The sequence below is a fragment of the Octopus bimaculoides genome, chromosome 20 (genome assembly GCF_046866305.1).
Source record: "Octopus bimaculoides isolate indiv1 chromosome 20, ASM4686630v1, whole genome shotgun sequence".
In the NCBI taxonomy this organism is placed as follows: domain Eukaryota; kingdom Metazoa; phylum Mollusca; class Cephalopoda; order Octopoda; family Octopodidae; genus Octopus; species Octopus bimaculoides.
The window spans coordinates 47,867,711-47,884,379 of record NC_142947.1 but is presented as its reverse complement, the minus strand read 5'-3'; the positions used below and the strand labels follow the sequence as shown (position 1 = coordinate 47,884,379).

Genomic DNA, 16,669 nt, shown 5'->3' with positions numbered 1-16,669 from the left:
GTCATACTCACCTGTTGTGTATATATATATATATTTTGTTTTCTTCTGACTCAAATTCCTAAGGTTATATTTGTTGTCCCCAGTGAACGACCTTCCTCTCCACCCTTGACGCTTCCAACTAAGAAACTGGAGCTAGCAGAGTTATGTACCTTGCCATACAAATTCAGTGACAGCCGTAAGCTTTGAACTGATGACATTGCAGTCTGTAGTTAATAAACCCCTTAACCTCCTCATAACTATTGTTTATTAATCCTCCCTGAACACTACCCCTCGTTCTATAATAACACTCTTGTTAAAACCTTCCATTATAGTTTGGGGAGAATTATATTTCAAATAGTTGATTACTCTTTTACTTGTTGACTGGCCATGCTGGAGCACCACCTTTAGTCGAGCAAATTGACCCCAGGACTTATTCTTTGTAAGCCTAGTACTTATTTTATCGGTCTCTTTTGCTGAGCCGCTAAGTTACGGGGACATAAACACACCAGCATCAGTTGTCAAGTGATGTTGGGGGGACAAACACATATGCATATACGAGGGGCTTCTTTCAGTTTCCGTCTCCCAAATCCACTCAAGGCTTTGGTCGGCCCGAGGCTATAGTAGAAGACACTTGCCCAAGGTGCCACGCAGTGGAACTGAACCCGGAACCATGTGGTTGGTAAGCAAGCTACTTACCACACAGCCACTCCTAAGCCTATTAAAAGTTAATTATTTTGCTAAATCTCTCCAAACTCTTCATTATTTTTTAAAGAAAATATTATTAATGAAGCTGTTAAGATATATCTTTATAAGTGGCTGCTGCGATCTGTCTCGGGTTGATAATGTTGTTAAACTATTAACAAATTACATCAGCCCCAGTGCACAACTGGTATTTGTTTTATTGACCTCCCCCCCCCAATCGACCCCTGTGACGTTGAACATAAAGCAGGGACAAATGCAAGCCACCATTTCGGGCGGCATGGTGGTAATGCTTCTCGAACCTCATTGGGATTCATGTTCTGAGTTCAAATGCCAGGAATGTTGGTTTTGCCTTTCTTCATTTCAAAGTACTTTCGAATTTTGACACAAGGCCAGCAATTTCGGAGGGGGCGGTTACATTGGAACCCCCACCATTATCCAACTAGTTCTGTTATTGACTGCGAAAGACTAATAATAAAGGCTTCCCGTTTTGACACAAAGCCCTGTGAGAATGAAAGTCAAAAGTCAACCTTGGTGGAATTTGAACTCAGAATGTAAAGAGCTGGAAGAAATACTGCTAAGCAATTTGTCCAGTCTGCTAACGAGTCTGTTAGCTCATTGCCTTAATTATAATTAATAAAATAAATAACAGAACTAAGACAAAAACAAACAATCTTTGTTAATCTGAAAAATCTAAATAATGTATGTTGATTATATGCATGTGTCTTTTCCCCTCCAACAGTATCCATCCAAGGGTTAATTGAAATGACAAAAAATTGGCTAAAGTTTTAGCAATGAACAAAATAAAGAAACCGGGGGGGGGGGGAATAAAGACAACGGTTGTTTTTGTTTGTTCCGTGAAAAAAGAAGACATTCCTCACACAACCATTAAACCAGGTGGTGTCGGGGGAGTGATGATGGTGGTGGTGGTTAAAGTGATCAAGGGTCAGCATTGATCAGCTGATCATTTGGGACACAAGTTCATTAATGTGGGAACTGCCCTCCAGGGTCAGTGAGAGGAAACGTTCGGCAGCTTTGGCGCTGAGGGTGCGAAGGGCTGGCAGACGTAGCAGCATCTTGCCATAACGCTGGAGGTCACTGGAGTATTTCTTGGAGACGTAGCGTCGCAGTGTGTCGAGGATTCTCGTCTGCATGGCAGCAACCTTTTGTTTGTCTTGTACACCTGAGGCATCTACAGCAGAGAGAGAAAGCAAGGATGACCAAAAAGAAATCAAGAGAAAAAGAAACAAGATTTGTTATATATTACATGGCACAGGTGTGTGTGTGTGTGTGTGTGTGGAATGAATTCTTTGTTAGATTATAATCTAAGCAGAAGCAACCTTTGACAAGAAGCAGGCTGCATGAGACAAGGTTCATCATCATCATCAGGTAAGCCATACTGCTAAAAGACAAAAATTCAAAGTCATTTCATTTTTCATTAGACAGGTCATTCGGAAAGCCCCGTGGGCTGCGGTTTGCTCAAAACTGTTACAAACCCTTTGAGTTTAATTAAAGACACAAGCATGGCTGTTTGGGCCAGAAGTTTGCTTTCCCAATCATGTAAATTTCACAAAACCAAACTGTTTGGCACCTTTGACTATAACCCTTAGCTGATACAAGCCTAGAGAGAGGATTTGGTAGATGGAAACTGAAAGAAGCCCATCATACACACACACGTTTGGTCTTCTTGTCTTGACATCACAAGATAATTGTCAGAAACAGGTGAGGAATGGCAACAGGAAAGGTTTTTGACCACAAAAAGTCTGCCTCTCTGAATTCCACGAAACTCATGTGAGCTTGGAAAAGGAGACATTAAACTAGTGACCAGGAAGAGTGGCTGGCCAAAAGGATTTCTCCAGTAAATGGCTGGGTATTTCAATCCAGGTAAATAATGTTAGTAAGAGAAAAAGAAATAAAAAAGAAACCCAATGTTTGCAACATTTGGGTGTGACTACTCACCTGGATATGTTAAGACGAGAGCATTGAGAATACAAAATTCTGAGTGGTCAAGATGAATACTCTTGAGACAGAGGGAGAACTCAACAGATGCATTGATGAGTTCATTGCCCCAACCCATGTTGGTAGCGTAGTTGATTGGAACGAGCAAACCTTCAGCAAACTTTATCACATTGTCCATTCCCATTGATCTGTGGCAATAAGTAAAAGAGAAAGGAAAATAATTAAATGGGAATATTACAAGAAAGGAGCCTGAGTGGAATTTTAAAGGGTCACTTTGTAATTTGGTTAGGGTTTCTTTGTTACAATGACAATCTTGGCAGGTGAGGCCTGGATCCATTTTCATGTCTTGACTGGTCAGTCTCAAGCATGGCAGGTCTTTGCTAGGAGTGCCATAGGACAAATGATATACCAGGACAATTCCTACGCAATAAACTGAAGACTGATCCTGGTGGTCATTAAGACCACTCATAAAACAGTCATAGTATTTAGAATGGACCCTGGTAGTGTAGTGAAACGGATGCAGACTGGAGACTGGTTCCAGTAGATATAAAGATCTTGGTTGTACAGACTAGTCAGAAAGAATTATCCAAATCAGAAAATGTTCCAGAATGATGACAGGCTGACATATCTGTTAGAAACAATATAACTGACAGTTTTACCATAAAACAGAACCAGTGGCCTACCTGTACGACAGACGAAGAACACTCAATTCCATGAACGAGGATTTCAACAAAGCTGTCTGGTCTGTGATACATAAATCTCGAAATCCTGGCAGGGAATAAAAGAACAAAGAATAAAGTGGTTTTCAACTTTCACTACACAGTTGGGGGGGTTGGTGGTGGTGGGGATAAAGTACATTATTCAGTTAGACCTGTAACCATTTGGAAAAGACCAGTAATTAAAATCAGACACTAATTTAGTGGATTATTAACTATTTTGATATTGGTTCCCCTGAGACTGCTCCAGCATCAATGATGGTTATTTTACTGACTTCTTCACTATTTTCAAAATTAATAGAAACAAACGACAATGAATTTCAACAGAAACAAGTCAACAAACGGGTTAATAGTTAATCAGATGTATATTTTCTAGATTAGGGTTCTACGTCAGGATCACCTCTTTTACTTAAAATTAACTAAAACATCTGGATTCTACAGGCTGACTCTAAAGTCTGAATACAAAAGCAAAAATGCATATTTTCAAGTACAGCAGTGGTTCTCAACCATTTTTTGGCCTATCGACCCCATTCCTATTTTATTCTACTGGACCGCCATAGGTATTTGATGTATAAAAACATCCAATTCTATTAATTAAATATTATCAGGAATCGTAATTAAAATATTTTGTAGAAGTAATTTATTGTCGATAAATTTCAATAAGAAAATCTTATCTGACCCCCAAAGATCACATGGACTCCAGATGAGAAACCCTGAATGAACTCCATTAATGAATGACATTTCTGACAAAGTTGGATGCACTTTGCAAGATTCATATCAACCTGATGCAGGAACTCCATGTTTCCATGAATTTCAAACACATTCATTAACAAAGAGTTCCTTCAGATGATTTATATCTGTAATTTTCATGGAGTAAAACTTCTCCCTTATCTTACCCCAGAAAAAGAAGTGAAGGGGACTAACATCCAGTGATTGAGGAGCCCATTCCACAAGAGTATTAGGGATATTTCCCAGGTAATGCAGACTTCATGGTCATCCTATATTTCAGAATTATGAAAAGGGGACATTAGAACAATGATGAAGACAAACGATGATGATATATGTGTGTTACCTGGTACTTTCTTGGCCCAATCAATGATATATTTCAACTCAAGATAACCACATTGAAGAAGTTCATTTCCAGTCAGGTTGCAAATCTTAACTTCACCAGCAAAGATTTCTATAAAGGGAGAGAAGTCGTCATTATCAAAAAAAAAAACCCATTAAAATAATAAAACAACAAAATATAATGCTGACGTCAGAAGAATTTAGAAACTTCGAGAGAGTATGAAATATTTTTTTGTGGGGGTGGGGGACAGTGAAATTCAAAGCAGATAAAGCAATAAATATGATTGTTAAGTCTACAGGAGACATGAGTTCAAGTCACATGGACAGCCTTCAACTTTTTCTCTCTAAAGTGTTTTTAAGCGTGTGGCTTAGTGGTAAGGCTATTCAGCTCACAATTGTAAAATCACGAGTTCAATTCCCACTGGTGCGTTGCATCCTTGACACTTTATTTGTTCCAGTCCACTCGGGGCTGGCAGAGATGAATACTTGTGAGTCAAAGGACCAACCTTGTCACACTAAATCTCCCTGAGAACTATGTTAAGGGTCCGCATGTTTGTGGAGTACTCAGCCACTTGCATGGAACACTTGTTGTAACTGACAGAGAGCCAGGCCATGTACATGCTTCTATTTATAGTTTTAATTGCTTCAAGACCCACTGTTCCAAAAATAAATTAAAATGCATTTGAAGAAATCAGAATTTGCCCACAGGCTGTCTCCCTCGCTGCCCCCCTAACCCTCACCTCCTGTCTTTTGTCCCCCTAACCCTCACCTCCTGTCTTTTGTCCCCCTAACCCTCACCCTCACCCTAACCCTCACCTCCTGTCTTTGGTAACCTGTCTGGTGCTGCACTGATCACCCTCTCCAGTAATGTATCCTGGTTCCTTGAAGTGCCGCCGCCACCACCACCACCACCTCCATCATCATTCTCTGCGATAATATTTTCTACTCTGCGCCGTTTGTGTCGATGTTTGCCTCCAGGGGTTCGATCCTCTCGCACAGCTAAAAATATCAATTTTTGAGAAAAAAAGAAACAGAAAGATGAATTTTTAAAAAAAGTTATAAATTAATTTGCTCATTAAAAAGTTTAAAGTAAATTATATAAAATAAGATAATCACTAGAGAGAGAGAGAGAGACAATAATTACTCAGGTAAGGTCCACAATGGAGTGTTGCTCTCTCACCTGAGATGCTGCTGCTGCACACAGACATCCCAAAATCCATCTAGACGAGGGTTACCTGACTGGTTGGTATCAAATCCCTCACAAATCACCCTCTCACCCATATGCTGTCTCCTCCCTTTATTTTTTGTACCACAACTAGAATGGTGTCTGTTCTTTGAAACTGGGTCCTCTTGTGCCATCTCCCCTCAAACACACCTGCCCTCCACATTAACACCCTCATTGTGTGTGTCAATGTTTACCACATGACACCCCAGGCAACATGCTAATCCCAACACCCAGTCATTCTTCCCCAGAATGCTATCCCTCTGGAGTTCACTTCCCAAGGCTTATCTTAAAGTTTACTGACTTATTTCAGGGATCTCAATTCTTCAGATGTTGGCTTACTTCATCAGTCTAAAGAATGTTGATGGCATCACATCTCATTAATCTTGGAGCAGCTGAAATATATATATATGCATATATATATATGTATACACATATATATATATATATACATATATATATATATATTCAGCAAGATTTGAACCCAGAATGTAAAGAACCAAAGGAAATGCCACTAAGCCTTTTTGTCTGATATGCAGGCATTTTTTTTTTTCTTTCTTTTCTACTCTAGGCACAAGGCCTGAAATTTTTGGGGAGGGGTTCAGTCAATTAGATTGATCCCAGTACGCAACTGGTACTTAATTTATTGACCCTGAAAGGATGAAAGGCAAAGTCAACTCCAGTGGAATTTGAACTCAGAATGTGAAGACAGACAAAATGCCACTAAGCATTTCACCCAGAATGGTAAAGATTCTGCCACCCCCCACCCCGCCTTATGAGATGCAAGCATTAAGTTCAAAATGGTTTTCCATGAAATTGTGACCCTTCTCTTGTACTTTTTGCAGAAATTGCAAAAGGTATTCTTGTTGCAAGACACAGAGTTCTTCAGAAGTGTTTGCATCGATATCCTGCTTGAGAATGGCGCCCATTGCCACTTCCTGACATTGAAACCCTTCAATGGGTTGTGGCCCAGAACGTGAGAAAACGGCCAACGACAACCAGTTTGGAGGAACCTGCTGGTTTTGTTTCTGTGATTTTTTTTTTAAATGAGATTTGCGAAAATACAATCAATTAACATTGAATTAATGACAATGATGATGATCTCTGTTGAGGATGTAATGCAGCAGATCTAACAGCGTAATGTTGAGGTGTTCATGACTTTCCCAGGCTTTTTTACAAAGTGAACTGCTCCACATCCTGCTTTTCTGACAAATTTACGCTGCACTCACTGACCTTCAGGGTGGGGGTGGGAGTTAAGTGGATTACTCTTAACATCAACCAGCTGCAACAACAACAACAACTATAGCAACCAGAAAAACAACATTTACAATAACAACAACAACAGCAGCGAAAACATGATTTTCAAGGACAATCACAAAAAAAAGAAAAAAAGGAAGGAAACCAACGGACAATGAAGGGATTGTCATTGTTACTAGTGCTGCCTCTCCACCACCACTTCTGGGGGTGGGGGTCAGCACCAAATCGCCGCCACAACAAAAGCTATCAAGGTCAATAAATCACCTGTTTATTGTAATATTTTCCCACAAAACGTGTTTGGTGTGTTTGCTTATTTGTTGAGTCAAAAATTTGTGGTTAATCTTACTCCAACGCAACAGGATAGTACCAATGGCACTGGACTGTCACATGTTTCTCTCTCTCTTCTCGTTAACAAGACGAGCCATCTAGCGCCAGTGTGGTCGGTGTTCCATGTGTCTCTTTCTAAACCTGTCAACTATTCTTTCACTGTTAGATGCCATTCTATAATGTTTGATGCGAAGAGCCAACCCTGGTGTCCGAGTCACTTCTGTTGAGCAACTGGCAGAGAGAAAATAGGGCCCAGAAGACGTCAAATATAGAGGATAGGGTAGAGTTCTGTGGGGAGATCCCTTCTGCATAGGGATCAAGATACAGAGGGTGCATAAATGGGGTACACTTCTGTGTGGTACCACTGCTGATTATATGAAAAGTCAGAAATAAAGACTATGTTAACGGAGTACCTTTCATGACACATAAAAGAGGCACCTCGATTATTATAGGCGATATTTGCAGGATACAATTACTGCAGGAAGTTACAGGGTTAGATCGCAGCCGGATCCATTTTGTCTTTCAAGTTTCAAAAGTTGATAATAGAATAAGTGTAACCATCATCATTGTTTTAATGTCCATTTCCCCAGGCTGGCATGGGTCAGTTGGACACCCTTCCTGTTGCCAATCTTCACCTGTTTCCAAGAAGAGTAATATTGCCCCACACTTAGAAAACTTTCTACAGAACACTGGAAATGAACACCACCACTTGTATGACGGTGAGGCTCGTTTACAACCCTCATGTGATGTCAAGACAAGGAGACACACATGCACAATGCATATAAATAAACATATATCTTGACACAATGGGCTTCTTTCAGTTTCCACTCGTAAGGCTAATCTATAATAGACTACAAGTTGAGTTGATATGATTAATGACAACTTCGATGGGTGTGCCCCAGCATGGACACAGCCCAACGATAGACTCTGCAAAAGAATCAAAGTAGACTCAGAAGTGTCTAAGAGAACATATTCCACTTACCGTCTCTTTTCATACCAACTTGCAGACAGCGTTGGAAGCGACAATGTTGGCAGCTGTTTCTCGTGAATTTGTTGATGATGCAGTTTCCACTGTCTTTGCACTTGTAAATCAAATTCTTCTGGACAGTCCGTTTAAAGAATCCTTTACACCCCTCGCAAGAAAATGCCGAGTAGTGATAGCCCGATCCAAGATCATTGCACACTAAACAGTATCCGATATTAGACTGGTCCATTTCCATGGTAGGGGAGTTCTGATCTATTGATGATCCATTGGAGATTTCCAATTGAATGGTTTCGGTTCCGCTTGACATTTGTGATGAGGTTGGAGAAGGCATCGTAATAATGAGTTTACCTTTAGGATCCGGGGAACAGTTGTTGGAGGATGTCATCTCCTGGTTTTCCAGAACAATGTTGGAACCTCTCTCAGCATCCGAATAATCAGATGTCAAGGAATTCAATTTGTCTGGAGATTGGATCGTAATAACAAGTTCCTTTGAGGAGTTTAAGGGGTCTTCATTGCACTGCTGGACAGAATCGCTTTCTGAAATGTCGATGGCATTCTCATTTACCGTGTCAGCCATTTAAAGAGAAGGTGCCTGAAGAAAATGGAAAACAAGGTAAAAGAATGAAATTTAAAAAAAAAAAAAAATCAGACAATTGAACATTACTTTCTATCGAGAAATTCTAAAAAATTCACGTAATTTAATAGTCATCACCATCATCATCATTTAAGGTCCATTTTCCACGCTGGCATGGGTTGGAGAGTTTGACAGAAACTGGCAAATCAGAGACCTGCACCAGGATTCTATGACTGCTTTGGCATGGTTTCTACCGCTGCATGTCTTCCTTAATGCCAACCACTTTACAGAGTGTGGACTGGGGGCTTTTTACATGGCACCAGCAGCATTGAGGTGACCAAATAACTTGCAGGACAAAACTCTTCAACTGAGAATGGGAGGCAGCTTTGTGCCAAGTGACGAAAAGGGGGTTTGGGTGTGGAGGGGGAGGGGGCACATGGCTACTCAGGTTGGGGAAGGGGAAAATGAGAGAAAGAGGACAACGAAGAAGATGTGTCAAGTGTACCTTCAAGAGACCAAGAAGAGTAGAGGAATGGATAGGGTGAGGGGATGGGTAAGTTCATGAAACCAAGAGTGTGAAAAGGAAGGGGGGAGCAATGCAGTGAGTGGTGAATAGGGGTGGAGGGATGGGGGAGATTTTAGGAAGATGGGTTGTGAGGAAGAGATTATGTACAGGGGCAGAGCCTCAATTTAACAGAACCACCCCCAATACTACCCCTACAGGGAGGGTATATATAAACAAGAGAAATAAAACTGGTCTATAGAAACTCAAGCTGTGACTCATTAATTTATGGTTCCGCAAACTCCAACTCTAATTAGTAAATAATCCTATAATTTCTTAGATTGAGTGAAAGCAGATAACATCAATGGCCAAAGTGGATAATCAGACTAACCGGTTAAAGTGTGGGTCTGAAGGTCAGAGACATGTTGTTGTGGATTTGGTGTTGAGATCAGTATTCCTCAATCCTTTAGATACCCAACCACTTGAGGCTGGCCTCACATCTGTGACACTTCCTGATTTAAAGCAAGTTTTTTTTTCCCACTAAATAGGTACAGGTGTGGCTATGTGATAAGAAGCTTGCTTCCCAACCACATGGTCCCGGGTTCAGTCTCACTGCAGGGCACTTTGGGCAAATGTTTTCCATTACAGCATCAGGCTGACCAAAACCTTGTGAGTGGATTTATTTGCTGGAAAGTGAAAAGAAGCCTGTCATGTGTGTGTCTGTTTGTCCCCCTACCCCACTGCTTGACAACTCGTGTTGGTGTGTTTATATCCTCTTAACTTAGTGGTTTGGCAAAAAAGACCAATAGCATAAGTACCAGGCTTGAAAAACAGTCCTGGGTTCGATTCATTTGACTAAAAATTCTTCAAGGTGGTGCCCCAGCATGGCCGCAGTCTAATGAATGAAACAAAGCAAAGATATATTTTCATATGAACTCAAGTTCCAAACACCAGCAACAAAGTTTTTTAATAAATTCTTTAATATTTTCAAAACAAAGGCAGTGGATTTGGAAATTTGGAAATGAAAAGGATTGAAGGAATTAAACAGAAGAAAAAAAATTCACAAAATTAGAAGGAAAAAGGTTCTATCAAAAAGTGATAAAGTTAATGGATACAAAAGAAATAATATAAAAAAATAATGTAAAAAGAAAACTAGGAACAAATTTGTTTCTCATTTCAAGAATTGAAAATACATCCAAGATGGAGCTGAAACAGCGAAGACTAAAAATAACCAAAATGTCTCGTTTAACAGAAATAAACTCAATTAAACAGGATTCTAACTTTAAAATTAAAATAAATGCAACATGGATTATATAAAACGAAACAAAGATTATATTGTAAGGACTGGTAAAACTTCAAAGTTACTGTCAATTATACACACACACACACACACACACACACACACACACACACACACATATATATATATACACACATATACAATATATACACACACACACACAGAGCAGGAGAGAAGTGGTGGTGGGGAGAGACAAAGCAGGTGGGGAGAGGGAAGAGAGATAGGAAGACATTGAGAATCCATTCAGATTATTTTCAAGGTCAATCACGAAGAGATATAAATATATTTCCCACTGCCGCCACCACATTTGTTGGACACAAAAGCTTTAAGACTTGTATTAATCTTCTTGTATCACAGGAGGAAACGATAACCCCACCCCCCGCCTCTTCACCCTCTCCCCCTCCCAGCTATAAATGGACAGAAAGGATGGGAAGGAGTGGGAGGAGGTGTCGGTTCTCCCATAAAATCACAGAAACCAGTTGGTGGAGGCTCTTCTCTTTCTTCTTCCCCAAAGGACAGACTGTCTGGTAAACTATGGTGGCAGGAGAGAAAGAGAGAGGAGGAGGAAAGACAGAGACAGTGAAGGAGGTGGGGGAGAGGCAGAGAGAATCAAATGTAAAAAAGAGATCAATTGTGAGAGAAAGACAGAGCAACATTAAAGAAGACAGGAATAAAGAAGTTTGTTACTTTCTTATGTCAAACTATTGTATTCATCAAATATATTCATTGAAAAATGGTTCTATTGTAAAGAGAGCAGGAGTTGAGACAACAGCAAGACAAGGAATCCTCTATGGAGCAGCTTGTCAAGCTAGACATAGCAACCAAGAATTTTCTCTTGAAATGTGTGGTGTCAGGTTTAACCCTTTAGCATTTAAACTGGCCATATTCAGCCAAAATATTCAAGCTGTTTTACGTTCAAACTGGCCTCACATCAGCCATATCCAGAATACACCAGAATATAATGGGGAGTTAATATTACAGTCTGAGATTAACACAATATTTATTATACTGCAGCAAAAATGTCATGTGATATGTTGTCCTGACACTCACCTCCTCCATCTTATGTGATATTCCTTCTGCCACCACCACCACTACATATGTTGTGATACCCCCACCTCTATCACCACCATATCGGTGAAGGCAGGATTGTCAAAGAGAGAACCAGATGTAATTTTGACCTCAAATATTGAATGCCATGAGGTGCATTTACCAAAGAATAAAGAATCGAGATCATGGCATCATCTGGGCCATTCCTTAAATAACTCTCTCTCATACAATACTACATATATATGTATGTGTGTGTGTGTGTGTATATATATATATATATATATATGCATACACACACGATTATGTAATATTACGTAATACTATATAGTAGTAAGTCAATATACATGATACTATTAATACTATGTGTGTAGGTGATGTATTACCTACCCAGCCAGCCATTGTTGATTTTCTGTCCATACTCTCTTGTTATCCACCCTTGAGGGTATGCCCTGACACTAATTTCCCTTTCATACCAGGGTAGCCATGTACCTCCTCTACACCAATATGCTGGTTCTTGCACACACACACACACACACACACCATCATACTTTAGTTTTCTAACTCAATGAACAAAGCCACTTCCCTCAATTCCGCACCCCATCTCTATCAAGGAGTCTTGTGAGTTACTTGGTAACCTTGCTGATGCTGGTACCACATGAAAAGCACACAGTCCACACACTGGGAAATAGTTGGCATTAGGAAGGGCATCGAGCCATAAAAACCATGTCAAAGCCGACACTGGAGACCAAGCAAAGCAGCTCTTTGACTTGTCAGATCCAGTTCAACCATTCCCTCAATGCCCCAGCATGGAACAAAGAGGAGGATGATGATATATACTGCATTCAATGGCATGAAAGGTTCATAAGCATATTAGACCAACCCCTCATTTCAGCAGAGGATATTCAAAAGAATATGTTTTTTGTGCCTTCAACAGGCAGGTTTTACATGCTAGAAGTAGTCAAAACGACCAAAACCAATTTAAGAGCAATCTTCAAAAGGAATGGAAAATAAAAACTTTTACTTTGTTATTTTATTCTGATCAGACCTAGGTTTCAAAATTCTTTTAGCAAATTTCTCATCGGTGACTGCACCCTAACACTAACATATAATTAAGAGATGAATAAGATGTGTCTCATCGTTAATTCAGTATAATTTTTCAAATTCAATATCACTTTATGTTCACTTTTCTATGCCTGCATGGATCGGATGAAATTTGCTGAGGCACATAGACACACAGGCTTCCAGGCAGTTTCCATCTTTCAAATTCATTCACAAGGCATTGGTTGGCCTGTGATTACAGTAGACTGAAGGGACTTGCCCAAGGTGTCTTGTTTCCAGTTGTCTGTGATAATATATCCCAACAATGGGGAAATATTACCTTGCTGGGAAATAAGTGAGGGTTTGTGACAGGAAAGGCAACCCAGCCACAGAAAATCTCATCTGATCCATCCAAGCATGGGAAAGTGGATGTGAAAGTAATGATGATGTCATTATTTCTACTTTCATTGTTTGATCCAAAAAAAACCCAATAAACTTAAGCCTTTAACATTTAAATCAACCATGTCCTGCCCAAATATTTCACCTATTTTATGTTCAAATCTGCCTAAGCTGGCCTCTCACACCTAACCTAAAATGTCATTCTAAAAATAAACAATCACATCAAAGAAATCTCGAAGCTACGAGATGATGCAAACCAATCATCATCATCGTTTAACGTCCGCTTTCCATGCTAGCATGGGTTGGACGATTTGACTGAGGACTGGTGCAACCGGATGGCTACACCAGGCTCCAATCTAATTTGGCAGAGTTTCTACAGCTGGATGCGCTCCCTGACGCCAATGTGAATAAATAATTACTAAAGCTGAGAGAGTAATCAGAATGCTAAAGGGTTAAACCAGCTTCAATGGTTGGAAGGACTTCAGTCTTAACATGGCTTCACACCAACTCACTTGTTAGACAAGTTCAACTCTGGAAACATTGTTTTGCTAATTAATCTCTGACATTAAACAAATATTGTTGAAATTTATCTTTAACTCTTGACTTCTACCATTAGCTCAAGGTCACAGATTTACAGGGAGAGAGAGAGAATATGGCTTCGGTTATGTCACCTTCTCCCCATACTTGAACGGTACTTCCTAAGGATCACAGGCACAGAGGACCTTTGAGAGGCTCTGGTGCCCTAACAATTCTACTGAGGACCAATAAAATTTTAACTATACTTTAAAGAAAGACAATACAGTAATTACCTCACATTACAAGGACCTGCTTTATGAGACCCCAGGCTAACGAGCTTTTACGAGTTGGATTTTCTGTTTACAAGTTTTCAATTTATGAGCATTCTCCGGGAATTAATTAACTTATATATCAAGGTATGACTGTATTGAGCAATTAAAATCAACTTATGAGGGTAGAGGAAGAGGAGGGGGTTAGTCCTCCAATAAGACTGTTCACCCATTAATGATAGCTCTGGAAATTGAAGGGTCAGGAAATAGATTCTGTTTTATCCACACTTGTGCCTGGATAAATATATGGTGAGTACACAAATGCTTCAAGCCATTCTGTCAGTTTTACCACAACTGTCACTATATATACACACACACACACAGTGTGTGTAACCATACTCAGGGGCACTACCCTTCTCAAGCCAACCCTCCTAATCTCTTCTTCCACCTGTCCCCTCCACATTTTCCTCTGTCTACCTTGCTTTCGCTGTCCATTTACCTCAAACGCAATCACCCTCCTCAACACATGCCCATACCACCTCACTCCATTCACCCTTACCAGCCATTCCACCAGTTCCTCCAGCCCCAGCATCCCCATCAAGTCCTCAGTCCTCCTCCTCTTATCAAACAGCCTCATGCAACACATTTCTCTCACCATTACTCTCTTGGTCCTTCTCAAAATTGCCATCCCTCTCACCCCTCAGACACCATGTCTCACTCCCATACAGCATTGCAGATCTCTCACAACTCCCATCGTCTCACTCACCAGAACAAGGTCATCTGCATACAGTTTCTCCATTAGCAGTCCCTCTCTTGCGCTCTCCGTCACCACATCAATCGCTATTGCAAACAAGAATGGTGACAACACACATCCCTGATGCACACCAACTTTCACCGCAAACCCCTCCGACGGCCCTCATCCAATTCCAACTCTTGTCTTTACCCCCCTCATACAAACTCATCACTGCTCTTCTCGCTATGACCTCTAGTACACCTCTCTTCCTCAATGCCCACTCAATCACCTTCCTTCGAACCCTATCAAATGCCTTCTCCAGATCAACGAAGCACATGTACATATATATATATATATACATACACACATACACACATACATGCATATATACAGAGACACATACGTATATACATATACACACACACACACACACACACATACATGCATATATATATATATATATATATATATATATATATACATACATACATACATACATATATACACATATGCGTATATATGTATGTTTGTGGGTGGATGGGTGGAGGAAAATGTCAGTGTTTATACACAAACACCACATCAGCTTCCCACAAACAGGATTAAACAGAGCGTGTGTGTGTGTCCGTCCTATGTTTCTGGGTGTAGATGTTTATTTTGGTGTTTGTGTCAATCAGAGATTTGGCCGATTAATAATGACATACACGTACACTATACACACGAACATCTACACAACATAGATACATATATACAGTTTGACCTTTTAGATAACTTTAATCTTCATAGAACACACCCACCTATATACACACATACACACGAAACTATGTATATATATATATATATATATATATACATACACACACACATACACACAAAACTATGTATATATATATATATATATATATATATATATACATACACACACACATACACACAAAACTATGTATATATATATATATATATATATATATATATACATACACACACACATACTTATGTGGGTCACATGCACCCCAAAATAGAAAAAAAAAGCATTTCATACGGTGCACACAGATCTGCATATAAAGTTTATTGATACATATCCAGGATGGATGTGGGTGTGTGAGTAGTAAAAAAAAGTCGGTCACTGAGATCATTTTGGCTCGAAGCCTTTTCGATAACAACCACCGACCGGTAACATTAAACAAATAAAACGTAGAGTTTAGGACAAAATAATTTTGATACTAAATCATAAGTTGAAGACATTAACCCATTAACCATAAGCAACTTCCAGGCTTCCTATGTGTGTGCATGTATATACATATATATATACACATACATTATATATACATATATCTTGAGACCTTCGTGCATAAGCATTTAGCGATAATAAAATATTATAAGCACTGTGTATTGAGTTCTACTTCTCTCGTTTGTGTAAACAAAGACAAATTCATAACTAAATGAACTGATAGACAGACAGATGGACCGATTGATAGGCAGACAGACAGACAAATAAGTAAACAGACGGATAGATAGATAGAGAGAGAGATAGATAGATAGACAGACAGACAGGTAGATAGATAGACAGACAGGTAGAGAGATAGACAGACAGGTAGAGAGATAGACAGACAGGTAGATAGATAGACAGACAGGTAGATAGATAGACAGATAAGCAGACAGATAGGTAGAGAGATAAGCAGATAGACAGATAGATAGGTAGATAAGTAGACAGACAGGTAGATAGATAAGTAGAAAGACACATAGATAGACAGGTAGACAGATAAGATAGAGCTATGCCATTTTACGACGTTCTTCAGTGAAGTGAAGATAATGTTCCACACCTGAGTGGAGCAGCGAAACCAAGTTGTGGCGGTTTATTTACAATTCGGTGAATGGATGAATTTGTAAAGACAACGGAAATACTTTGACATTCACTCAAAGACGACTAGAAATATTATCAATATTGATATGATGCGCGTGTATTCATACATATACTTATATATACGCATGTCTGTGCCTAAATATATACACGTGCGCACATACATACAATGTATACATAGGTGTTTGAATACAGGTATAGACAGACAAACACATGGGTAG

General features: G+C 39.7%; 1 protein-coding gene across 3 annotated transcripts in view; it reads right to left on the bottom strand.

The window, feature by feature from the left end:
• Positions 1-1,340: 1,340 nt before the first annotated feature.
• LOC106871286 (retinoic acid receptor RXR-alpha-B) overlaps positions 1,341-16,669 on the bottom strand; it is a 17,003-nt gene continuing 1,674 nt past the window's right edge. For all 3 annotated transcript variants that reach the window (XM_089338615.1, XM_089338614.1, XM_014917658.3), the window contains exons 2-7: positions 8,210-8,804; positions 5,238-5,420; positions 4,426-4,533; positions 3,321-3,405; positions 2,638-2,825; positions 1,341-1,870 (exon numbers count right to left, since the gene is read on the bottom strand). In XM_089338615.1, coding sequence (XP_089194741.1) covers positions 1,635-1,870; positions 2,638-2,825; positions 3,321-3,405; positions 4,426-4,533; positions 5,238-5,420; positions 8,210-8,789 — 1,380 coding nt within the window. In that variant the 5' untranslated portion in view covers positions 8,790-8,804 and the 3' untranslated portion in view covers positions 1,341-1,634. The remainder of the gene's footprint in view (positions 1,871-2,637; positions 2,826-3,320; positions 3,406-4,425; positions 4,534-5,237; positions 5,421-8,209; positions 8,805-16,669) is intronic.